The sequence below is a fragment of the Myotis myotis genome, unplaced genomic scaffold, assembly GCF_014108235.1.
Source record: "Myotis myotis isolate mMyoMyo1 unplaced genomic scaffold, mMyoMyo1.p scaffold_m19_p_11, whole genome shotgun sequence".
In the NCBI taxonomy this organism is placed as follows: Eukaryota; Metazoa; Chordata; class Mammalia; order Chiroptera; family Vespertilionidae; genus Myotis; species Myotis myotis.
The window spans coordinates 40,316,750-40,343,675 of NW_023416315.1; the positions used below are offsets into that span (position 1 = coordinate 40,316,750).

Sequence of the window (26,926 nt, forward strand, 5' to 3'; positions counted from 1 at the left end):
GCCTGCGGACTGAAGGGTCCGAGGTTCGATTCCGGTCAAGGGCATGTACCTGGGTTGCGGGCACTTCCCCAGTGGGGGATGTACAGGAGGCAGCTGATCGATGTTTCTAACTCTCTATCTCTCTCCCTTCTCTCTGTAAAAAATCAATAAAATATATTTAAAAAAAATAAATAAATAAATAAAGCAGCTGTAGATTTAAAGATTAATTAGAAATTTTAATATGTGGACTTACAAATTTTAACTTTTAAAGTAACAGTTAAATGTTTTTAACATAAAAAAGTAATATTAAGAAATATTGTCCTTCTGATTTTTCCTGATATTTCTTTGCACATTGTCTAATTAGCAATGTCTACTAAAATTGTAATTATTCATTGAGTTAGGAACATTTCTAATAAGTATTTTAGATTACATATGAATTTGGTAGTCTCTAAACTAATGCCAGATATTCTATATATTCAGCAAATATTTCTTTCTGAGTCAAAGTAATTTATTTTAAACAATTTTTATAGCACATATAGAGTATAGTGTCAGTTTAGTGATGGGGAATTATGTAACCAGAAATACATATAAAGCTTGAATGTAATCTGCGTTAGTGTTTTAAAAATTTGTTCAGATTGATTGTTAGAGAAACAAAGCATGAAAAAGAAGCAAAACTAATTACCTCTTTCCAACAGAATCATTAATGCAAATTTGGGAGTAATAAGTATATGGAGCAGAAAACAAAAGTAAAAAAAAAAAAACCAACCACTCCTGAAATCAACCATTCTAATAAAAAGTGTAGTTATAATCTAAATTGTGAATAATTTTTAAATGTTTAGTGAATAAGCTAAATAAGTGTTAAAACATGAAATGAGTTTATAGAGTGGCTTTCACCTGATCAAAGCTTCAGTTCCATGATATAGACATATTTCTGTTAAATGAAAATGTCCGCAAGCTTTTAGAACTAAAAACTACTTACTGTGTTTACCTGGTGGGAGGTTATAGTGGAGAACCTCCAGGACATAACTGTCTTTATTGTGGAGCAGGATTAATCAGACAAGTTTTATTCCTATGACATTAATTATTCAAGTTCCATAACATAACTTGTTCTGATTCCCTGGACTCTGTATTAGTTTGCTAGGGCTGCCGGAACAAATACCACAAACTGGCTGGCTTACGCAACAGGTATTTTATTTCCTCACAGCCTGGAGGCTAGTAGTTGAAGTTCAAGGTGTCCAAGATTGGTTTCCTTCTGAAGCCTCTCTCCTTGCTTGCAGATGGCCCCATTTTGACTTTGTCATCCCTCCATGGTCTTCCCTCCATCTTAAACTGCTCTTCGTATAAGGATGCCAGTTATATTGGATTAGGGCCCACTCACATGACCTCATTTTATCTTAATTACCTCTTTAAAGGCCCTATCTCCAAGTATAGTCATTCTGAGGTACTGGGAGTTAGGACTTCAATGTATGAATCTTAAGGGGATACAATTCAGCCCATAACTACTTCCAGCATCCTTTGGGTTATAAATGGAATTCATAGAAAGAACAGATTCAAGAGTAGAATATGCTTATTTAAGGCAATACTGGTATTCTTGCCTATAGGACACTGATATTTCTCCCAGGAGTGATAAATTACTATTTTAACAATTTATCACTGTACATTTGATCAATGTGAATCTGTCCCCAGGAGATGCACTTCCTTCCAGGGCTCAAACATATCTGAACTTTGAGCCTGCTTTGTAAAAAATCAGTATTTCTTGTTTTATTTTCCATCTGAAGAATCTACTACCAGAACTACTGTGCTATCCTAGGTTCCCTAGAGCTTGCTATAAACAAACAACATTATTCAACTGCTGCCACTTTATTAGGGGGCACTATTTCTGGGAAGCAAAAGTTAGGAAAAGATGGAAGTGAGGCAGGCAGTGGAGAAGGAAGTACAAATATAGGTGTTATTGAGCTGGCCAAAGCTTTATAAGGGCAGTTAATTCCTAGGTCTTTTAGAACATTTTCCTGGAGGCCTATGGATTATTGCACTTCTCAACAGCCCATCTGGGGGAAAGGAAGGAAGAATTTATCCACCAGCTCCCTCTGGGGCTGCATCTCTTTGGTCAAAGTTCTCCCCTCAAGTAGGGTTGCAGATTTAGCAAATAAATAAATACATATTAGATAATAAATATTCCCATGCAATATTAGTAACAGAATTACATTTAAAAGTTATTTGTTGATTTTCTAAAATTCCAATTTAACTAAGTGTCCTGTATTTTACTGGCAGTTCTACTCTCAGGACATGAACACCCGTGCATTACCAGGCAGCTTCAGAGGAAGCCTGAGTCTCTACAGACACTGTCCACAGGCACCAACGTTGATTTCTCCTCCTCAGTACAGCAGTGTGGCAGTGTGTGGTGATGGTGGTGGTGAAGAGGGCAGCTCCAAGCCACTGGCCAAGAGGCAAGGTCAGAGGTGGAGGTAGTGATGGGTTGGGGTGTGGGCAGGAGGATTGCAGGCATGGCTACATGGATGTGGGGTGACAAATAACAATTTTCTGTAAAGATGAATCAATATTCATGATCATATTTTGTATCTGTAGGACTATACTGTACTACTCACTGGAAATATAGTAGTGAATAAAACAGAGTTCCTGCAATCTGGGCGATTACAGAATATAGCTTGAATATTGTGTTGAGTCCTGGTTTAAAAAAAAACCAAAAACCTTAATGGCTCAGACAATGTGGTTGAGTGTCAACCCATGAACCAGAAGGTCACAGTTTGATTCACAGTCAGGGCACATGCCCAGGTTAGGGGTTCTATCCGCAGTACGGGTGTGCAGAAGGCAGCTGATCAATGATTCTCTCTCATCATTGATGTTTCTATCTCTCTCTCCTTCTCCCTTCCTCTCTGAAATCAATAAAAACATATTAAAAAAAGAATAAATGCTAGTGAAAAGAAATGTTTGAGAATACCAACTCATTAAATAGATGGTTTTCTAAATTATTACTTTGGCAAAAACAAACAAATAGAATCCCCAGGATTCCAAAACTATTACGTGTATTTTTTGGATACTTCTAAAAAGAAAAAGTATTAGATATCCTCCATAAAATATTGGAATTATTATTCAGTAAGATAGAAAAATTCATTTATGTACAACATTTCAAAAAAGAAGTTAAAACACATTAAATAGTACTTTTTATTTAGGTGTTTATAAGGCAGATCTATGAGAATGATATAAAAACAGCATATAATTTGATAGCAATAATTTGGTGATTACAGAGTTTTAGCAAATATCTATTACACAGTTATAAAGAAGACTATTTTCTAAGCGGATACAAAATATTTAATCAAAGATCAAGACAAGAAGATGAGTACAATTAATTAACAATGGAAAACCGATTCTAACATGAACTGCACATTTTCCTTTAAAAACTTTTAAAGGTAAGAATTATTGCATTCTAGTTTATTCAAACAGTGTTGAACGGTATCCTGACAAAAAACTGAAGGCTGGAATGGGTTGATTTTGACTTCATATAAAGAAACCCAAGTTTACAATGGCTTAAATACTGGAAAAGGCAATCCAAGTAATGTAGTAGTCAAGATCTTTTTAGTCTCCAACGTGCCTTCCTTAGGGTGTGGCCTTGGTACTCTTGGATTTGTCGAGGCTCCTGTTATTTCCAGAATTCCCGCAGCCAGACGGAGGAATAAGATAAAGAACACATGCTGGAAGCCCCTTCCAGGAAGTCACTCATACATTCCCCGTACATCTCTCTGGACAGCACTTAGTCACATGGGACCACCAACTGCAAGGGCAGTTGAGGAACTGGATAGACAGCAGCTTTTAAAGAAGCAGGGTAACTGTAGTCCCTGTTCAGTTGGCTATCTGAAACACTATGTAAAACCTTTAAAGAAAATGTTAAGAGAATATTTCCTAGAAGTTGGCATCATGGAAATCATACAAAAGCCCCTGCTTTGGCAATTTAACTTAGCCAGGCTAGTCACTGGGACTATCCATATAGTCTGCCCTAATTTTGAATGGCTGCATGTATGAAAATCCAATGATTTGGAAAGCAAAAATCTCAGTATGCATATGTGTTAGGCTGAACTAAGCATTGTTTTGGTATCATATGGGCAGAATTTCTGAATATTAGCACTTTACAATTTTTCACATTAAAAACATTGAAGAACTTTTCATTCCTGTAAAATTCGCTGTTCAAAGGTAAGAACAGATTGTGTTTCCACTAAAATTATTACAGTTCCATTTAGAGCCGTTACATAAACTGAATATACACCAGAATGTGTTTTACTGATGAAGTGACTTATGAACAATTGAAGGCGGAGCATCTCCTTTTCTAGATGACACATCACAAATATAAATCTTAACCCTGGACCAAGGTGTATTATTTGTAATACATTGGCACTGCTCTAAGTCATGAGTTTACAAAATAATTTCAATAACATTTTAGGCTGTTTACTTATTTCAAAACAGATTTTATAGACTGACACGGGTTCAGTGTTTATATTATTCCTAAAGAAATACTTATGAATATAATTTATGGCCCTTTATTTAAAATGTCTCATTAAGAAACCTTAAAATTCACAAATAAACCTCTTTCGGAGGAACTCTCTCAACAGAATGTATTATGAAATAGTTCAATGGCAAAAGGCAATGAAAAAGAATTAATGTTTTATATTTCACAGAAGATAAACAATACAAAAATATGGATATGATTTATTCTTTAAGCCCTTTTACACAAATAATTTTCATAATCTGTATGAATGAGTATACCTTATGCTACTATTATCAAATTAATTTCAAAAGTAAAATTCCTTAATCAAGTCAGGATTATGCCAATCTATTAGAAAATAATCAGGTAGTTTAACACTGGAGCTCATTAGCCAATCCCATACATAGCACAAAATAATCATCTCTGATAAATACTATAAATATAATTTATTCATACTTTAAAATATTTTAAAATTTAAATAAAAATCTCTACACATAGGCAATCTCATCTAAATTTCTATAAATGCTTTGAAAAATATATGTTAGCATGAATATATTCTTATTTAAACATGTTCTTAAAAATTATTAATAGCAGAGACATATGACATCTGCACAAAAAAAGCTAAGTAGCATGATAAGTTGAGGATTATTTTCTTTTTAGGAAAAAATTACTTGATTTTTTGCGTAAGTTTAAGACTGGATATGTTTTCTACATTCTTATAATTTTTCTCAGGGGCACTTCTTGAAGTACAGATTAGAAAACAAATTCCTATTACTTTAAAGTACCCACCACTTTCTCACATCTAGCAAGAACAGAATTCAGTCCTACTTCTGAGGCCAGAGTAATGATTTTTTATAAAAGTGATTATGAAAAAAAGTGATGAAGAAAATAATCAGGTAGGAAATAGTAAAATAAAGCAATTAAATGTCAACTGAATAAAACAACTAAGTCAATATTTTTGCATTTTAGAAAGGCTTTGAAATATTTAGAGTTATAATATACTACCTTTATTCTAAAACTTCAAAACTAACTTTATCGTTGTAAAGGAGAAAAGGAGATACCATTTGAAACAAGTTACATCTAATATATATATATATTTTTATAAACTGTTTTTTCGTATTTCCAAAGTCCCCATTTATCTCTAAGCATGATCATTTTATTTATAATACATTGGCTACTCAATATATATGTGCAACAATATACTTCCATAGTCATCTAACTTTTAAGAATATTTAATTGTAATTTCACATGAAATGGTGAACATATGGTCTTAAGACAGTGAAACTTAAGGAACAAGAAAGTATTGAAAATATGCTAATTTCACTAGTCCACTACAATAGTTTATGAGTGTTTACCTTTAAAAGTTATCACCCAATTGAATTCCTACTAAGAACTAACAAGTAAGTAATTATCAAGAGGGGAATACTATAATTAAAATAAAGAAAATGGAGAGCTCAATTAAAAAGTAAAAGACATTAAACTTCACCAAGAAGAGAACATCAGAGAATCATGAGTGATTTACCAAACTGGCATAATGCATAGTAGGGAAAGAGCCATTGGTGGGAAAGGCAGCCTCCACTAAGTAAATGCCCTTTTATTTTTGGCAGCTGGATTCAGTAGTCCTCAGAGGGTAAGCTTAGAAATATTATAATTCCAGAGAAGTGCATATAATTGTATCTTGTCTGCAATTTTTTATTTTAATAAGAGAGAGCATATGGGGAAAAATGTAGGGCATTCTAACCAAAGTTTGAATAAAATGACATTTTAATGTGGAATGTCAGCACTGAACATTTTTATGAATAATTTGTATGATTATATATCTCCAGAGTAGATTTATAATTGACCACGTCCCCTAATATCCTTCAAGCTTGCAAACTGCTCCCCAGTGAATGGTTGAGCAGGCAGGAGGACTTCTCAAGAAGAGAAAAGGAAATGACCAACCTACAGGGACTTTTTAAGATTCTGTAGGACCTCAGCCATTTATTAAAATTGCCATGGTCCTATCTCTGCTGGAGTCCCTCACGGTATTGGGAGGCATACGGACTGCCATGGGTCTCCTGGGTCACGTCCCAGGCAAGATCCTCCCTCAAGGTAAGAACTGTGGATTGTATCACAATTCGATAACCACAACTCACTCTCAAGAATGTCAATGCCTTTATCCAAAAGAGGAAGCAGACAGATTGGCATCATGAATGCAATGCACAGAGATGGAGCAGGGGCCATTCAGCCTAGTGGTTAAAATCACAGCCTCTGAAATATGACTGCTGGGGCTTCAATGCTGGCTCTGCCACTAACTCCATGACCTTGGGCAAATTACTTAACTTTTTTTCTTCAGTTTTCTCGTATGTAGAATGAGAATGATAGCTACCCCTGTCACAGGACTGTTTTAAGTATTAAATGGGATAATACAAGTAAAGTGCTTAGAACAACAGTACATGGCATGTTAGAATCCCTCAATGAACTTCCGTAAAATCCTGCACCATAGAGTGTGATGACTGGCTAAGGTGCAACAACATAGATCGGTTGACAAACAACTACCTGTGTGTATAACTAATATTTTCCCTTTAACTAGAAACAATTATACGATTTCCAGGATTGGTACTATATTAGCAAAATCAGTTTTGGAGGCCAACAATTACTGTCTTCTCCCTGACAACATATTCAAATGGATCTGCTTTGTAACAAAGTAAGGGAGAAAATCTTTCATGGTGTACACATTACCAGTATATCTTTCATATCTCCAATGCATTTTTAAATATAATTTCAGGTTCAATTTGTCTTTTCAGTTTTGTGTTTGTTCACATAATCACATCAATTCACAAAAGCAATGACATTCTTCAAATCCTATCTTATGAGAGAAATATAGGAATATAATCATGTACTCTTACCTAGATGCTAATGTAATGCATCCTTTCTTAAAAAAATATATGATTATGCATTTCTAATTCTTACACTGGATAATAATTAAAACCTTGAGCTTCAGAAAAAAACTTATCTATTGAGTTATATTAAAACTTAAAATTCTGCTGGTTTGCAAAGAGTTTTTAACATTATATTGTAATCTATATTATTAACTATAAATATTTTTGCCTGACTGTGGAATACAGTTTGTTAAAATAATAGTAATGTCACAGTTGTGCAAAACAACAACAAAAACACCTACATTTTAACAATAAGTTAACTACAAAAATCTATATTGACAAAAAATGACATTTGTGAACATGAATTTGAAGAAAATTCTACCACTATTTGGCTGAGATCACATTGAACAAGTTTCAGCCCATAGCAATTTGACAGCACACTGGCGACTGAACACACAGGAAGTCATACAAGTAATGGCATGAGTAGGAAGTCTTATGGCATCAGCGAGCACCATTTATCATCACATGACTGTGACCCTTTCTGGTGAGAAATGAGGAACTGCTCCTCCAACACCTTCTTCTGGAAACTGGCTCTTTTCCCAGCCCTTTTTAATTCTCTTTAGCTTTTGGCTTAGACATGGAAGAAGTAAAACGCTCTTACCCAGAATTACAATTGATGGCAAAACAAGAGCGAGAACAAAGTTTGGTGGTGTATAAAACCTGTAGTACTCTCCTTCAAAAGCTCGTTTCCATCCATAAATTAAAACATGGAAAGTGCTTATGAGCAGAGCGACATAGCCAAGAGTAGACTTCGGATGGAGGAGGAAGAAAAAGAAACAAAGAATAAAAAACAAATTACTCAAATTCATAAGTGAACCTATTTTATCTTAAATTATTATTGAACTACTTTTTGTTCTCTACTAAATTAAACAATGTAAGCACTTTCACATATATATATTTACATCCATACTTTTTATTTGACACAATTAAAGCCATATTGCATAGTTTAATATTCTAATTATTTCATTTATTATATGAAGAACTTTCCCCTAATGTCATTGAGAATGAACCATTTAATGCTGTATACTATTCCATTGAATGGATGTGCTATAATTTATTTAACCATTCCTTTCGTTGATTATTATTTACTTTGTTTCCAGCTTTCCTCAACTATAAATAATGTCACTCTATGCCCTTTTCTATATTCTGGTTTATTTCCTTAGAACTGATATAGTGGGACTGCTAGTCAAAGCATCTGGCTTTCCTTTCAGGGTGTTGACAAAAACTGCTAAACTTTTTTATATAGGTTATCCACATTTCTGCCAGTTGTGTATATTAGGAAAATCGAGTGTGTTTATATATGTATGCATATGTACATACTAACTGAAGGTAACTATGAAAAACCTTATATATTAACATGTAATATAAACAACATTTCAAACATGTGGCTTTATTGACCTTATTAAATGAAATTATTAAGAGCACTGCAGTTAAGCAGTTTATAGGTTAAAATCTAAAAGGTCAGCATTCCTGGTTCCCTAAACTATGATGTTTGATTATTTACTTTGAGACATACCCTATTACATAAATGTAATATTGCATCTGTAGAATGATGAAACATCTAACTTCACTGGGAAAGGATCAAAACTCTAGCAGAAAATTGTACTGTCTGCAATTACTCATCTAAATTTATAATGATAGTTTGCACCCATCTAGCACCTTTTATCTGAGGGCCTTCTCTTTCTTTCCCAGTGTGATTAAACTAGCACTTTGCAAAGTATTCATATTTTCTTTCCTTCAAAAGAAGAAAAAAGACCAGGGAAATGCTCTTAATTTGAATGAGATTTTTAGATAATTTAAAAACAAAAAAGCTCAAGTAAATAAGGAACCCTCCTCCCCCAAATTCAGTTTATCACCAAATGATACTTATCGGCATTATAGTGCTGTAAACCATTTGATACAGCCAATACTGATTGGGCCTATGTTTGAGTTATATGTTTTTAAATATGCAAATGTAGCCCTGGCTGCATGGCTTGGCTGGTTGGAGTACTGTCCCATACACAGAAAGATGGCAGGTCCAATTCCCGGTCAGGGCACATACCCAGGTTGCGGGTTCAATCCCTGGTTGGGACACATGAGGGAGGCAACCAATCAATGGTTCTCTCTCATATTGATGCTTCTCTCTCCTTCTAAAATCAATAAAAGCATGTCCTCAAGTGAGGATTTAAAAAAATACAAATACAACCCCCTTTGTAGACACTTACATAAATATGTATATAACAGATACTAAATATACTAACAAGTTCATAAGGCTGGTTGCTTGTCATAATCCATTAACTTAGTTATCTGGTTTGTCACTGCTTTAAAATATTGTTTTAAATATTAGACTGACATCCTCACTTAACTTCAAATTAATGAGATTTTTCTGGACATAGCAGGATGACTCAAAATATAAAAGAATTCTTCATTTGGCTAGTAATACATTGACTGTTGGCTTCAACTTGCTCTAAGCTCACACATCCCCACCTTCATTTTATTTTTCTTATTAAAATAACCTTTATCCATAGCATAGCAGGCAAGGCTATCAAAGCCAATGCTATCAGTGCTGTAGAACCCTATACTGGTCTTTCACTTACTAAACCAGATGGTCCTAAGTTAGCCTCCAACCATATGAGGCCACCAAGCTTACATGCAAAAACACAGCTCCCAAAGGCTCTTTTCATGAGGAGCATTATTTAAAATTCAACTAACATTTGAATTTATGCAGCCCATTCCCACACCAAACAAAACCTCACATACCTGAATAAAACTGAATTCCCTCCAGTTTAAAGCATTGCTCACTGAAGGGATGGAGGTGACTGCCAGGAGGGACAGTAAGCCCAGGCTCATTATGCCAAAGGAGATATACATTTCAATTCTCCAAACTTCTTCCTCGTTCCAAGAGTTTTTAATGTCTGCATGAACCTATCAAGAGAGCAAACATGAGTTTCCCCTATTTGGTAGAGCATTAACTCATTCAGCACAGAGTTCACTGTGGGCATAAGAATCCACCACATATGGACATATTTAAGTTGTATTAATTCACTTTAACAAACTGTTATAGAGAACCTATTACTGGATGGTATTGTTTCGGGCATGGGAAAAAAGAGAATGGAGAGTTAAACAAAAGAAGGACTAGGATTCTCTCTTTCTTTGCATATGTGCGAGAAGAGTGGATAAACCTGTCTCATGTTTGTAATGCATCACAGTTACAGGGACTCTGGCATCCGAAGACCACGAAATGCCACATGGTCTGTCCCAGGTGACACAGAGAAGGACTGGCGGTTAGACTTAGTTTTGAGGTACTTTTACAAGTTGGTTTAAACTTGATTGAATTGTTTGGGTACATTCTGGACTTAGTTCAACTTAGAACCTGGAAAAGGAATATCTAAACTATTTTCTGTGTTCCTTTCTCACATCAAGAATATTTATATGTTGATTTATCTCTTTCTTCTTATCTTCTTTTCCACTGAAGCTGAGATTTCCCTGAGGAATCTGGGAAATTTGCATTTACTGAATGCAAATATTTATCCACTTGAATTGCCTCATTATTTAATATACTTTTCCAACTGTCCATTTGCCACATTCCTATATAATAACTATATTGATAATGCATATATAGTCAAGCAGAGTAAGAGGGATTGGGAGTCCCAGGGTTGAGTTGGAAGTAGGTAGCAGAATTTAAAATGGTGTCCAATGTAGGCCTCACTGCGGGGGTGAGATCCGAGCAAATGATTTGCAGGAGGAAGGTAGGAGAGCTGATATCAAAACCTCCCTATTCAGTTAAGAGAAGTAGTATTTTTAGGGAAAGAATGACTTAAAAACATTCAGATAGTAATTTTTTCCAAATTATTTTAGGTTGAAATTGTTGAAACACATGTAAGTACTAGATGCTACATACATGGCCCATGATGCCTTGGCTCCTTATGAAAAGAAAAAGCTTTTACACATTTGTTTTGGTGCAGTGTCCTCGGCTTTCACTGAGAAACACTACATCAGAGAGCTCCCGTGGTACACTGTATTTTACATTCGCCGAGTGGGAATGATTGGGGAAATAGCCCATCATTAGGCTCCCTCCGTGAAGCTCTCCTGGAGATTTTCTTGAGCTGAGTGCTAGAAAAGCTTCACCTGAGGAACTGGTATCTCTCCTGCTTTTTGATAACAAAAATCTTGTAGGCATATGTCTTCTGATATGGACTTCCTATTCTGTTTTATGTTTTCACTGGCTCTAATTTTATTTTATACATTTACTGAGAATTGCCTTAACATTTTGTGGAACATAGCCAATTACAAAACATTAAAATAATGAACTGTTCAGTACTGAAAGCAATCATTGCAATAATAACATTAAAAATGAAAGAACAGCCCTGGCCTGTGTAGCTCAGTTGGTTGGAGCTTTGTCGGACACACCAAAAGGTTTGATTCCCAGTCAGGGCACATACCCAAGTTACGGGTTCAATTCTGGTTGGGGCATGTGCAGGAAACAACCAATCTACATTTCTGCTCACGTCAATGTTTCTCTCTCTCTCTCTCTCTCTCTCTCTCTCTCTCTCTCTCTCTCTCTCTGTCTCTCTCTGTCTCTCTGTCTCTCTCTGTCTCTCTCTCTCTCTCTCTCTCACACACACACACACACACAGTTCTTCTCTCTATAATCAATTTTTTAAAAAAAGGAAAAAATCCTAATCCTTTATTTCTCTGATTTTATTCTGCAAAGAAAGGGATGGTTGCAGCTTTCACCCTCAATGATTTTGCATTAGCCATGAAACTCTACGCAGGAACATTATTTAAAGAACAGTACTTTTCCTGCCCTAAATATACCAAGGTATGCAAAGTTGTACCCAGTTTTTAATCTTACTGTTTACAAATGATATTAAGCATCACATAAATAACAAACATGCTCCATACCTGCTGATAAGCCATGTTGAGAAACAAGTACCGCTCTGATCTTCTCATTGGTAAGCAGAGGCTATAGGCCACATGGACCGAAGCGAAGAAAAAACTTAGTAATCCAAGCTGTTTTCTACACTGCAACCAGGTCTCCAACCAAGGTGGAAACCTCCTATACTTGGTGCCGTAATAAAGTTGATAAGCAGCTGCCAGGAGACCTGCTAGGTACACCAGGGACAGCAAAGTAATGGCAACTATGGGCAAGGTTTTATTCACAATCTCAATAGGAATCTTGTAAAAGTCACTCTGCTGGTTTCTAGCATAGGGATGTATCACATCTCTGACAAAGGAATAAAGAAAGAAAAATGTGGCCAGGCTTATGGCTACCACGACTGGCCCTCTCCAGAGAGTAAAGAGTTGCAGGGGTAAATTTTCAATCTCCCTGGCTGATGATAATGATCCCACGTCCACGGGGGTAAAATTCAACTGCCGGGCAAGTTCCACAACCTGTTGTCGAGCTTGAATATTGTTGCTGCAAATGTAAACCTGCAGCAAAAACAAGAGACACGTCATTACTATTGCTGCTTATGAAAATGGGGATGATCCCACGCTCCACTTAGCCCATGGAGCATCACCTGTGATGACCAAGTGATGCAAAAGTTAAGGAGATAAAGGCATTTATTAATTTATTTATTAATAGATTACAATAGTGTCATTAAGAATGGCCAAGTCCCGTGAGATGACATGAAAAGAAAATGCAGACAAATCTGGCTAGAACCTGGGACCAGGATGACCTCAGGGGAAGGAAGGCAGGAAGAACAAAGGTTCTGGATCACCTGGTTCAATGGCACTGGTGACTTCAGGCCTCCCCTGCAGTGGGTGGAGTTTGAGCTGCTGGTTGTGCCCCGCCCCCTCCAGCTCGCTCTCTCCCACAGAGAACAGGCTGGGGCTGGCTCGCCAGGCTTTCCTGGATAATACTTAGTTTGGGGACGATAGTGGATAGTGATTCTGCCTAGTAGGGTGATTACAAGCACTGCCTTTTACAGATAATTCAGCAAGAAAGAAGGTGGGCGTGCACTCAGGACTGAATTTGCAACTAACACCTTTAAATTATGTCATGATGCTGTTTTATAAAATTTATCTTTTGGCTCAGAAACCAATTTGACAAGTGTCTCTGGAAAAAACATGGGTTATCTCAAGTATATTATTTCATTAGTCAGAATATGATATTCTTTCATCTTTAAATGATGACAATATACTAGGTGGGGAATGGTATAATAAGACTTACTTAATTTAAAAAGCAAATCAACTGCCATTTTCTAACACTAAGGTGTTAACCCTATAGGAACACTAATGATAAGATGGGTGGGGTTGGGGATGGGCTTTAGACTACCACAACCTCTTAGATATACTACTGAAGATGAGAATTCAACAAATATTTGCTGAGCACCAAATTCATTGCTAGAGTGAGCCACTATTACTTATGGGTAGGTCATCTCACCGAGGGCTAGAAAAATACTGCTATTAAGTAATGTTTGGGGGAAACAGATTCCTAAATATATTTATCCCTGAAGATGTTTATATAAGGGTTCGAGAACAGACCACACTGAAACACTGGCATGCTAAACCTATTTACATTATGCTGACAATGTAAAGCTCTTTGCATTGTTAATTTTACCTAATATTAGGCAGACGAGTGACAAAGTCTATACTATTATACACATGCTCATGAACTTCTAAAATGGAGTGGGGGACAATACCTATATAACTGAGAAATAAGGAAAAGCATTCTAAATTAATGTATTACAATTGTGACAATGATGAAGTAAACTCTTTTATTTGTTAGGAAAATCCTATAAATTATGAAATTTTATAATAAACCTAAAAGTATAAATCAGACATTCATAACAAGGACACGAGTAGTATGAACTACAAATGAAACTATTTCTGTAGCTCCCTTTTAATTAAATCATTGTTCCACAAATTTTGTTGTTGTTAAAGAATTAAAATGATCACAAATATGGGCAAAGGATTAATTTCAGGCTTATCTCTAATTTAGTCTGTATCCATTGCTCAACTTTGGTGGATATGCAAAAGGAAAAAAAAAAAAAAGGATTCAGAAATAGCCTCTAGGAAAATTGGAAAATATATATTCTTTTACCAGCCTTCCAAATTAAAGACCCGAAAGTGAACGGCTATTGTGAAATGACATGCAGCATGCAGTGATATAATACTTGAATTTATTTTCTAAGACTCCTAATCAACTATCGTTATGGACAAAAATAACGAAGGTATTTTGTCATCACGCTTAATTATAATGCAGCATCACACCTTTAAGGCGCACTATTCATATGTTTACTTACAAAGGCTCTCATTCCACAAAGGCATGGAGGGAGTTCCCCATCTGCTTTGATTTTCAAGGTGAACTAGACACAACCCCTCGCTCAAGGAGAACCTAAGAAATCCAATCTGCTTCTATCTTGCCCACAGGGATTAAAACCTACACTTAACAATAAAATAAGCTGTGCTACTGTATTTTAATAAATTCTATGAATAACCTATGTAAAATAAAAAGGTACTCCCAAAGCATTCTTCTGGAGGGTCACATTAAGTCATATTTCATACAGTGATGGAATACAGCTACAGAATAGTTGCAAGCAAGGAAGAGGGGAGAAGAAGGAAGAGGAAGGAAAGATGGTTGGGAGGGAAGGGGTGAAAGACAAAGGACATGCTTGCTGTTTATTTCTATTTTGGAGGAAGCAAGGAGAGATCAATTCAATGTGTTGCATTCTTCATCAGCCAACCTTGCCTTTTCTTGGATTAGCTGGTTATGACAGAAAAGTCCAAGAAAAGATGTGTGCTCCTACAAGGTCAGGACTTTTGGGTGCTCATACATAGTTTTCTAAATGATAATCATTGGAGGGGGTCTGAATTTGGTTTTTAAATGTATGCTATTTGTTTAACTACATAACCACAAAATACTAGATAAACAAGAATAAAATGTAAAAATACACACCTGCCGGCTGGCATCCTTTGGCCCTAACTGAAGTGCCCAGGCTGAGATAACGTTAAATCCTTTGACAACCAGTGAATCCGGGAATAAGGAAGCCAAATATTCAGCATTGGACTCTGGGTATTGGTTTACCCTCATGTTATTGCTCACATCAATGAGGATTTTACCCACGAGCAGATGTCTCAGGTCCCACAGGGAGGTGTAATGTTCTCTGTGTATAGCAACAAATATTATATTTGTTTTTGTTAGAACATCTTCATGATGAGTGACATCTACCACATGAGGGAAAAATTCAGAAGCAAATTTAGGATTTCTACTTCCTATGACCACATGATAGCCACATCTAATAAGTCGAATGGTCAGGGATTTGGCAAAATCCCCACTTCCAATTACACCTACAGTGACCTTCCTTGCATCTTTGATACTATTTATGCCATTAGGCAAAAAAGTATCACTAAGGCTCTTAGGGCTTCCCATCATCGAGATAGATTCCATGACACAGACTCTTCCAAGATCCCCAGGGATATCCTAGGAGAGAGAAAATAAAATGTTCATCAATTACCTCTTACCAAACGTGAATACACTTTTAGACATTATAATATGGTCCTCGTTTGTAGACATACAATATTTCTGCAAGCTCTATAACTTAGAGCACAGTAAGACACAACTTGTAAGCTAAAAAAGGATCTCGGAATAGAAAAAATGAACTGTCACAGAGCTGACATGCTAAAGTGGAGCTGCTCAAATTTTACTGTGCACATGAATCACCTGAGAACCTTGTTAAAACGCTGACTCTGATTCAGCAGTTCTGGAGTGCGGCCCAAGATTCTGCATTTCTAGTCCAGCGAGCTGCTGCCCTTGGTCTGCAGACCCCTCTTTGAGCAACAGGCACTAGGGAACACAAGGAAGAGATGGATGTCTTCACCTAGAACATTTTAAAAAACACAGTTCTAACCTGATTACCCAGTTTCGCAGCAGATCAGAAAAGCTGCTAGTGGTAGAAAGGACTATGGTAGGACGTTATAGCACACAGGACAACAGAAGACAGAAAAACCATGAAAAACAAACGGCTCTGACCAGGTAGCTCAGCTGGTGAGAGCGTCCTTCTGATATACCAAGGTTGCGGGTTCCATCTCTGGTCAGGGCACATACAAGAATCAACCAATGAATACATACATAAGCGGGATAACAAACAGATGCTTCTCTCTCTCTCTCTCTCTCTCTCTCTCTCTCCCCCCATTCCTCTCTCTTTCTCTAAAATCAATCAATAAAATTTTTTTTTAAAAAATCTTTAAATCCAGACTCTCAAGAGTCATTTGGCATGGAGTCTATAAACTATCCTATACACCTGACTCATATTAAATGAGAATAAGATAAATCAACTACTAAAGAATGAACTACTAATGAACCTTGGCACTTACATAATATCTTAAGAAAAACAGGCATAAAAATATAATAAAGTGCCCTAACTGGTTTGGCTCAGTGGATAGAGCGTCGGCCTGCGGACTGAAAGGTCCCAGGTTTGATTCCAGTCAAGGGCATGTACCTTGGCTGCAGGCACATCCCCAGTAGGGGTGTGCAGGAGGCAGCTGATCGATGTTTCTCTCTCATCGATGTTTCTAACTCTCTATCCATCTCCTTTCCTCTCTGTAAAAAATCAATAAAATATATTTAAATATATATGTATATATATATATATATATATATATGTATAATAAAGTATTAAATATCATTGGCTTCTATCATTCCCCCTATATCCTTTAACTTATCATTGAGAAAGTTAGCTTCTCAATAATATTAGTAATGTGTTTATGGCCTTACAGTAAATTACACAATACTTGTGAAATCTTTTCTTCTTTTATTCATTGGTGGGATAGACTACAATGCAATTAGTCTTTCTGGGGAAATTTGTCAAATTCTTTTTTAAGTGACTAACACCTGAAATGTTCGAAATATCTTTCTCCAGAATACCAATCAGATTGCCATAAATCACTGTCACTAATGGGAATGAATGAAAAATATTCTTCCTCTCTCTCCTCATTGCACGATTTCTTTTATGCTAAAAACAGATGTGGATCACTTCAGAGAATTTAATGGGTTTTACAGGAAAGATGAAATGTTTCAAAAACATGTTTTGGGGGTTTGTACTAAATGAAATTTGAAATTACTGGAGCTAAAAATATTCAACTTTTTACCCTAGAAATGGATCACATACAATGACTCAAAAAAAACCAACAAAAAACCCCAGTAAATTAATCTTTAGAAAGACAAAATAATATAACCTAACTAGAGGCCCAGTGCATGAAAATTCATGCACTGGAGAGGGGGTCCCTCAGCCCAGCCTGCCCCTTCTCACAGTCCGGGAGCCCTCAGGGGCGGGTGGCGATGCCCCAATCACACCTCTGCTGCTGCCACTGCTGGCCTGGTTATCTGAGCCTTGGGCGGCCTTGGGCGGCTGGGCAGCCAACATCTGGGCTTGCCTACACCTCGGGCAAGCCCTGGGCAGCTGGGGGGCTAAGGGGACTGGGGGACTCCAGAGGCAGGCATGCGGAGCAACCTGGCCCACCGGGGGGTGGGCCCGGCCTTGCCAAGCGCCTGCCACCCTGGTGGGGCTGAGGGAACTGGGTACTGCCATCTTGTGGCTATGGGCACTGCCATCTTTGAGAGCAGGGCAATTAGCATATTCCCTCCTTATTGGCTGTGGGTGCCGCCCTCTTTGCGATGGCATGAGGGTCAATTAGCATATTCCCTCTTCATTAGATAGGATACTCATTATAGCATATTCTCTGTCAGGTTTGTTGTGCTTTATATATTAACTGATTGAATTCCCACAATCACCACAGGAGACAGGTGCTAATATTACCATCTTCATTTTAAAGATGAAGATACTGAGACAAGCAAATGATAATTTATTTGTTCAAGGTCATAAGAGAGAAAGTGAGGGAGCTAGGATTGGAATCCATGTGCAATTCAGCTAAGGCATGTGTCATTTCGGCAAATGTAAGGAATTTAAGAAAGGGCTTTTTCTTTGGGCATGAGGGAAAAGGGGAAGAGTTGTGCTCATCCTATATAATAAAACCCTAATATGCAAATCGACTGAATGATCATTTCATTCAACAATTCAAGTTGAATTGACCAACTTACCCCTAGTCCTATATATTGTCTAAGGGTAAAAGGGTTACTAAGCTTACTCACGGAACCCAAGTGTCACATACCCTAGTCCTAACTTCTTCTGAGTAGAGATTGTTGCATCTCCCAAAATATAAGAATTGCAAAATCTTGAAATCTATCATGATGATCAAGGTCTTTTCAAACTAAAAACAAAACAAAAGCGAAACAGTATCAGTTATCTGCTAATTTTATAAAGCAAATTCAAACCCCTTCAGTAAATCAGAATGTGGATAAAAATTCATTAGGAGCTAATGGGCCTCCCATTATAACATGTATTTTTATACATATTTACAGGGAACTGTTCTAACATGTTTGACCCTTATTCACATTATATTTCTAATGGCAAGTTCTAACTGAACCCTTTAATGGTGTGACTGTAACTATAAATAAAAGTTGGCCTGATAAATGAGACTCTTCGTTATAGTTTTAAGGGATGTAAAAGTATCCACGAGAAAGAGAAAAAAAAAAAAACAACTTGTAAAGGATCTGAGAGATGAGTTATTTGTGTATTGTTGAAAGCTTACAGTACTAAAATATGTGTGCTATTTAATAGTGCACAAGATTTTCATATATAACATTATCTTACTGAATTCTCAAATGCCTGTGGAGTACACATTATGCCCATCTTAAAGATGGGGAAAGAGACTCAGAATTTTAATGATTTGCTTAACTCAATGCAGTTTGCAGTGATCCAACCAGGATTTAAATAAGAATCTTCCAACCTCTGCTCATTCTAAAACTGCAGTGTAAACATTTTAGGGGAGATCTTTAAATTGTTTAGATCTCCAAATGTCATCTGTAACTATACTCTCTAAAATCAATACTAACTTTAAATAGCTACAATGTGAATCTCAGTTTAGGATAGTTTTAGATAAATCCAGAGCTATAAGCTTAAGAATTCTAGCTACAAAACAGATAAAATGCTGAAATAATCCCCCCCAAAATCAAAACCAAACAAAGAATTAAATTTATTAATACTACAAAACGAAACATGAATGTTTGCTGGGTAACTTTTGAGGAAACTCAGCTAGAACCCATCTGTCTTCTGAGGACTCTGCAGAACGCCTGCTTTTTAGAGGGAAGAAAGAAAAGAAAGGTGTCCTGTGGAACTCACCCATACACAGGCCTCAGAGCCACTCATTCTAGTGCTGACACCCTGGGGCCAAATCTCATCAATCAATTCCTAATTTGCTAAGCTACCATTTGGATCACTAGGTTAACTGCTGAGCTGAAGTTAATTAAAACTGTGACATCTGCAAAAAAAATGGGGTTATAAAAAGTGAATAATGTCAATATCTGAAGGAGGTTTACCTTGTATTTACCAAAAAAAAAAATTACTAAAAACCTTACATTGTACATTTCCATTGACAAGAAATGATGGGACTGTAACTGGCAAGACAGACCTACCCTGCTGTGTGACCAGCATGAATTTATGGAGGCCACTGTGTTCTTTGCATAGGAGAGATTAATGACATAAGAAACATGGCGCTTATACTCAAGGAATTTACATTATAGTTAGGAAAACACAAGCTGTACAAAGAATTAAAAGCAGAAAGAAAAAATAACCTCACATCATCATACAATTAAGAACTAGCTTGTACGATAAGAGTATATTTGCTCTAGAAAACCAGGGAATAGAAATACCACATGGTGTTCCCTTATTTCAAGTCATTCATATTTATAAAATTATACTTACAAAATAATCTCTAAATTACACAGGACTGACCCTGACTGGGTAGCTCAGTTGGTTAGAGGATCGTCTTGATACCTACCCCAAGGTTTCAGGTTCGACCTCTGGTTAGAGCACATACAAGAAGCAACCAATGAGTGCATCAAAAGGGGAACAACAAATCGATGTTTCTCTTTCTCTCTCTCCCACTTCCTCTCTCTCTCTCTAAAATCAATCAATAAAAAATTTTTTTAAAATAAAAATAAGTTACACAGGGCTGCTTCAAGCCACGTTAATGACAGTGTATTATAGGTTCATTTACTAGTAAGCTTAAGACTATAAGCACCCTAAGTTAAATTTGGCTTTCTGTGACCTTAAAAGTGTTAGAGCACTGGTTTCCAAATATAAAGTTATCACTGGTCTATAGTGATTAAAAAGTATATGGAACAACTAAATATCAAAAACATAAACAAGGAACCCTTGTGCACTGCTAATGGGAATGTACTAGTACACTAGTGCAGCCACTATGAAAACAATATAGAGGTTTTTAAAAAAATGAAAGGCAAAACTATCATAGGGTTCAGCAATTATACTTCTGAGTATTTACCTGAAGAAAACAAAAACACTAGCTCAAAAAAGAAATGTGCATCCCTGTATTCACTGCAACATTATTCACAAGAGCCAAGATATGGAAACAGCCATGAAAAAGAACAAAATCTTGCCATGGACAGACCTGGAAGGTATTATGCTAAGTGAAATACCTTATGATTTCACTTATATGTGGAATCTAAAAAAATAAGTAAAACAAAACAGAAACAGACTCATACATTCAGAGAACAAATTGGTGGTTGTCAGAGGGATGAGGGGTGGGAGGACGGGCAAAATAGGTGAAGGGGTGAAAGAAGGAAACTACAAACTGTCAGTTATAAAATAAAGAAGTAATAACCTTGTTGCAGATGGTATTGAGATAAGGATGCATATGTTTATTAGCTAACAAATACAACTTTTTCTCTGTTGCAGTAAATCACTTGTAAAAAAATAATCTTCTATGAAGGCCTACACAAACTCATTTCCCTAATTTCAATGCCATAACACAAAACAGATTACAAATAGCACTAATGTCCACTGAGTGCTATAAGCTTTAGGGCTATCTGGTGATTGACATCTATTTAGCAATGAGGAAACAACCCATGATCATAATGATATCTGTCCGTCCATCCATCCATCCATCCATCCATCCCCAACCATTCACCAACCCAACATCATCATTGGCCCTATCCACTGAGGCATCAGGCTAGGTACTGACACTGCAATTACACAAAACAGGCACTGGCTTCCTATCTAATTATATGATGAAATCAAGAATGTGGAAGCATACACAGCAACTGAAAAAAAAAAAGCATTATTGAGGTGTAATTTACACAGCATAAAATTTACCCACTTTACGTGTATACATTAGTAATTTCCAGTAAATTTCCAGTTATGCAACCATCACCACAATCCAATTTTAGAACATTTCATCAGCAGTCACTGTGTTTACTCACATTTTAACAAAATTGACCCACAGTTCGTGCCTCTTTTAAAAAATCCTGCCTCCCTTAATGTTCTGAAAACCCCAGGGGCTGTCATACACACCGCAGAGTGTGACCTGAGTTGTGCTGACTCTGCTTGGTGCAAGGAGAGAAACAGAGGGTCCCACCGTGAGGGGAAGCTTACAGGCAGAACTGCACTCTCAGAGCTGCCTCTTCCCTCAAGGAGGAAGGACCTACGGAAGCAGGGGTTCTCAATTTTAGGGGCACGATCGAGGGGCCAAGGACCTTTGTAACATCGTGATATCTAGTCACCACCACCCATCTGCTCAGATTTTTATTTCCTTGGTCTGAAATTCAGCCTGGGCATCAAGCTTTTGTTTTAGAGGTCATCAGCCAAGACTGAAAACACCTCTACTAAAAGTTTCAGGATTCAACCTAATACTTGTTTTGGTATTTGGAGATAACTTATGTGGCTTTTTGATCCTCAATTACGCTCATCTTTACATTATTGTTTGTGTCAACCAGTCCTCCTTGGCGCCAATTCAATGCCAACAGGAATCCCCAATTTGGGGTTCAGTGAAGAAGGAAACTTTATTCAGTGCAAAACAGCTCACTGTGATACAGCAAGGCTGTGTGTGAGGTGGCCCCCACGGCCAGGACCCTCTCTGGCTAGACCTCCTCTGCTCTGTTCCTGGCTGGCCAGCTATGCTCCACACCGGTCTGCTTTGCTCTTTGCCGGTCTGCTCCACTCTGGGCCAGTCTGCACTGGCCTGCACTGCTCTGCTCCAGCCAGAAAACAGTCTTCCCTGTGAAGGGAAAGGGCATTCTCATAACCAGAGGGGAGCTGACTTACAGAGACACAAGTCTCTGCCCTGGGTCCCCTTCGACTCATGCAAATGAGGACTCCAAATCCTCAGTTTGACTGGCCCAAAAGGCATTGTGCTGATTGGTCAGAATGGGGCCGTTCTGATTGGTCAGTGAAGAGACAGATGGGGATACAGCGGTGCAGCTCTGATTGCATGAGGGAAAGCCTCAGTCCTATTGGTTGGAAGAGGATTCCAGGAACTGCTTGATAAGGCCTGGCTCGGATGGCAGAAACACAGTGCAGACAGGCAGTTCAGTGCAGGCTTTCCCCTGAAGCGCAGTTTGCATGAGAGGCTCCTGTGTATAAATGGCTGCGAGGCTCTGTTTTGTTTTTACTCGTTGTATGTTTTTAAAATTTGGGCCCAGTCAGCCACTGGGAGCCTTTTTTAGTAGGTATTTTCTTCCTCAGGGTCCACGTTTGTAATCATGAAAAATAACACTAGTGAGAGAACAACTGTTGCCTCTGAATGGTGGAAGCTGGAGAATTTACATGCAGCTTTTCCCCTTTTTCCACTCAGGCAGTAACAGCATCAGTAGATCCACTCACTATTTTGTAATTTTCTCTTCACTTTCCTTAAAATGTGTCACCCCACCACACAGCATACTTTGTTCCTGGTTTTTTTTTTGCATAACATGCAGAATTCAGAATGTTTGAGTGAGGTATCTCTTCCTTCTGTCTGACAAGGGCTCCTCGTAGTTCTCCAGACACCCTAGGTTCTGCTGACCTGAGCAGACGAGAGTTTCCAAGCGGATTGACTGGTTCTAGAAGAGCGCCTACCAAATTTCAATGTGAATATGATCACCTGGGAATCTTGTTAAAATGCATTCTGATTCTCCAATTCTGGAATGAGGCTCAAGGTTCTGTATTTCTCCCAAGCTCCCAGGTGATGCCTGTGGGCCTCACCAGGTGATGCTGTGGTCCATGGGCCACACTCTGACTAGTCTCGCTATCTTTTCATTTCATGCTTTTCATAGGAAATATAGAATAAATGATTGAGAAGACTACTATGGTCATTATGGAAGACTTGTTTATGTGATGTCGAGAAGAAAGAACAGGCCTAGGCTTCTGAAATCAACTTGTTTTCTGAGTCTGTTTCCTTTGTAAAATAGAAAACAAAAGCCTCGGCAGTGTAGCTCAGTGGTTGAGTGTCTGCCCACGAACCAGGAGGTCAAAGTTTGATTCCTGGTGGTATGATTCCTGGTCAGGGCACATGTCAGGGTTGCAGGCTTGACCTGCAATAGGGGCGTGCAGAAGGCAGCCAGTCATGATTCTCTCTCATCCTTGATGTGTCTCTCTCTCCCTCTCCCTTCCTCTCTCTGAAATCAATAAAAATATATTTTAAAAAGATACTTTTAAAAAAGGAAAACAAAGAGGTTGTACTTGACTCCTGCAGTCCTTTCCAACATTAAATTTTGTTTCCAAGTCTCTTTTTAAAAACATATATTTAAAATCATCTAGCATGCATATAAGCATAACCAATGGACACAGACAGTAGGGGGGTGAGGGCATGTGCTGTGGGGTGGGAGAAGCTGGGGGGGAGGGGAAGGAGACATATGCAATACTTTCAACAATAAAGAATTTAAATTAAAAATAAATAAAATAAAATCATCCAGACTTTCTCATTTCAATAAATGGTACCATAACCTACAAGTTGCATAAGTCAAAAATCTGGGAGTCATTCTTGAGTCCTGGCTTTCCCTCATCCTTGGCATACAATCCACATTAACTCCTGTTCTCCAAAATATTTCTTAAATCCCTCTCCACTGACACCAGTTTAATTCAGTCTCTAGCATTTCTCATCTAAACTCTACAAACACTTTCTAGTAAGGTCTCTCTCTTTGTTCTCCTTTGCCTCTTCCCAAATCATTCTCCACAGAGCAGCTAAGGTCATCTTAAAAAGTAAATAAGACAATGTCTTTCCCTCAAAATTCAATGGTTTTCTGTGGTACTGAGAACTACAGCTACCTTCCTGACCACCACCTAAAAGGCCCCAAATGAACTCAACAGCCCCTGCACACCTCTCAATCCCATCCTGTATGACTGTTATTCCCTACTAGAGGCCCGAAGTAGGAAGTTCGTGCAAGAGTAGGCCTTCCTTCCCCGGCTGCTGGCACCGGCTTCCCTCTGGCACCCGGGACCCGGGCTTCCCTTGCAGTCCCAGCTTCAACAGGGTGTCCAGTCTAATTAGCATATTACGCTTTTATTATTATAGATGGTCCAGACACACCATCCTTTTCTACAAGTAGAAAAGACCATTCTGGTTCCCATGTTGAGAACTTTGCACATGCTGTTATGTCTCTTGAACAGAATGAGTCACTACAGTTTTGCTTTGTTTTCCTTTCAGCTCTTGTTATGTTTCCTTTATAATTACTTTATGCCATTGTTTCTTTATTCACTATTATTTCTCTCACCAGACAAAAAGCTCCCTGTGGGCAGAACCAGGTTTATCTTGTCCATCACTACCTCCACAATGCCTGGCACATAGTAAATAAGAATCCAATATTCGTTGCTGCTGAATGCATCAGAAAACGTCCGGACCAAAAGGTATGTAATAGGTCTCTAGGTAAGAGCCCTCTTTTCACTGATGGAGGCCCAAAGCAGGTAATTAATATGTCAATATCATGGTTATGTGAATGTCATGGTTACTGGCTGAGCACAGAATAAATGTATCTCCTGATATCTTGAAGGCCTAGTCTTTTAAACTTCCGGTTTGCCTTCTTCCTCACCTTTCTAACTCATTTATGATCCTTCCTTTACACATTTGTTTGCCTTCATCTGTGCTACCTTTTCAGTATTAAAGGTAATTATGTTCACTCACTACAAATACATTTTCCATGTCATCACTGCATAAAAAGTGACTTTGATACAGCTTTTCATTTCCTTTTTTGCATAATTAGCTCAATGTATCATTATTGATATTGTCTCTCCCCTCAACCCCCCAAAAACTGATAAGCTAAGAGAAAGAAACAGCAAACTGTTTCTAAATACTCTGAAAACTATCTAGAATGGGTATTTTTCTTCTGTAAACAGCTTTTAATTTTTGAAACAACAGAGGGAGAGGTGCAGGGTAAAAAATATACACACTTTAGAGAAAGAAAAAATAAATGGAGATTAACATAGCAAAGAAATAATAAAGTGGAAAAAGTAGGGGTGAGGGGGAGGTGGGTGGGAGAATGGCCTAAATGGTTTGGAGAGAACTAAAAGGGTTCCCAGGAGTGGGGCTGCTAACAGGACCATAGTCTAATCAAGACATGAAGGTGGGGGAAAGGTCAGACGTGTGTTCCATTTCTCCCTGTTTCGCCCATAATGACGAATGATAATTAGCCATGGCCTGTGATAAGTGTTTCTATCTAAAAAAAAAAAAAAAATGAACTGCCTGAGGAGTAAAAACTGACACCAATTCTTCCCTAAAGGGTGGGGGTAATGGAAATCTCCTGACAAAGATTCTCTTGATCTCTCTGCCCTATTTTAAGAGCCAGATTTTTAGGGCATAATTTTCAACAAGTTTTGGCTGAGGCTGAACACCGGCTCAAACATCATTGGGGGCAGACACTTAAAGACGAAGCCAATTACTTTCTAAACATACAATGGCCTGAACACACCAGGGTCACACGATTGGCTAATAAACAAAATGAATACTAGAAACACTTCCTTGTTGGCAAAGCAGCGATGTATGATTTTCCATGAAATGCGTCGCATCAACCCCCCAAGTGGTAGGTAGCCAGGCTACCCGGGAGGCTAAGGTAGCCGGCCAGTCCCTACTCTGAGGGGCACAGCCTACCTGGGACGCTGTCTCGATCCTGGCCTCCTTTCTCCTGGGCCCAACCTCCGGTGTATCTGGGAGCGAGGGAAGACCCAGAGGAGAGGAGTAGGGGGTGGGATCGGTGGACAGACACCCCCTCCGGAGCCTTCCCACTCCCCACCTCCAGGTGCGCGATCGGGAACGCCGCCGCTCAGGACGCACCCCCGCAGCGGGCGCGGGATCCGGGCAGGAAGGACCCAGCGCGTGGCACCGACTGCATCCCGACCCGCAACTCCGCGCCGCTACCTCGCCTCGCGCCCTCCCGCCCCGCTCACCTCCGCGCCCTCCGCGCCCTCCGCGCCGAGGCCAGCCTGCGGGTCTCCCGCGGCGGCGCCGACTCGCCGGGGGCCGGGCTCGGGGCCTAGGGACTGCGCCGCGGACGGGCGGCTGCAGAGTGGCTGCGCGGCGGTCGCGCTCCCGGCTCCCCGCCTCTCCCGGTGGATCGCGTGGGGCCGGAGAGGAGGCGGAGGGAGGGGGCGGCGGAGGCCGGCCCGGCTGTGACGCACCGCCGGGGGCTGCGCTCGGAGACGGTGCGGAGCGCGATCGGCCCCTGGAGCGCGGACTGGAGGGCCGGCGGGCGGGGAGGGGGAGCGGTGCGGCTCGGGGAGGCGAC

At 38.7% G+C, this 26,926-nt stretch overlaps 1 protein-coding gene across 3 annotated transcripts; it reads right to left on the bottom strand.

Moving 5' to 3' along the window:
• Positions 1 to 268: 268 nt before the first annotated feature.
• On the bottom strand, positions 269 to 26,926 carry STEAP2 (STEAP2 metalloreductase). 3 transcript variants are annotated; one of them, XM_036328262.1, is made up of 7 exons: positions 26,589 to 26,700; positions 16,043 to 16,165; positions 15,278 to 15,802; positions 12,280 to 12,807; positions 10,135 to 10,299; positions 7,997 to 8,144; positions 269 to 2,487 (listed from the first exon to the last, which is right to left on the bottom strand). In XM_036328262.1, the coding sequence occupies exons 3-7, from the start codon at positions 15,767 to 15,769 to the stop codon at positions 2,294 to 2,296; spliced, it is 1,527 nt and encodes a 508-aa protein (XP_036184155.1). In that variant the 5' UTR covers positions 15,770 to 15,802; positions 16,043 to 16,165; positions 26,589 to 26,700; the 3' UTR covers positions 269 to 2,293. The 3 variants fall into 3 exon arrangements, with proteins under 3 accessions (XP_036184155.1, XP_036184157.1, XP_036184156.1); XM_036328264.1 differs by lacking the exon at positions 16,043 to 16,165 and having other exon boundaries at positions 26,589 to 26,926; XM_036328263.1 differs by lacking the exon at positions 269 to 2,487 and having other exon boundaries at positions 3,144 to 8,144.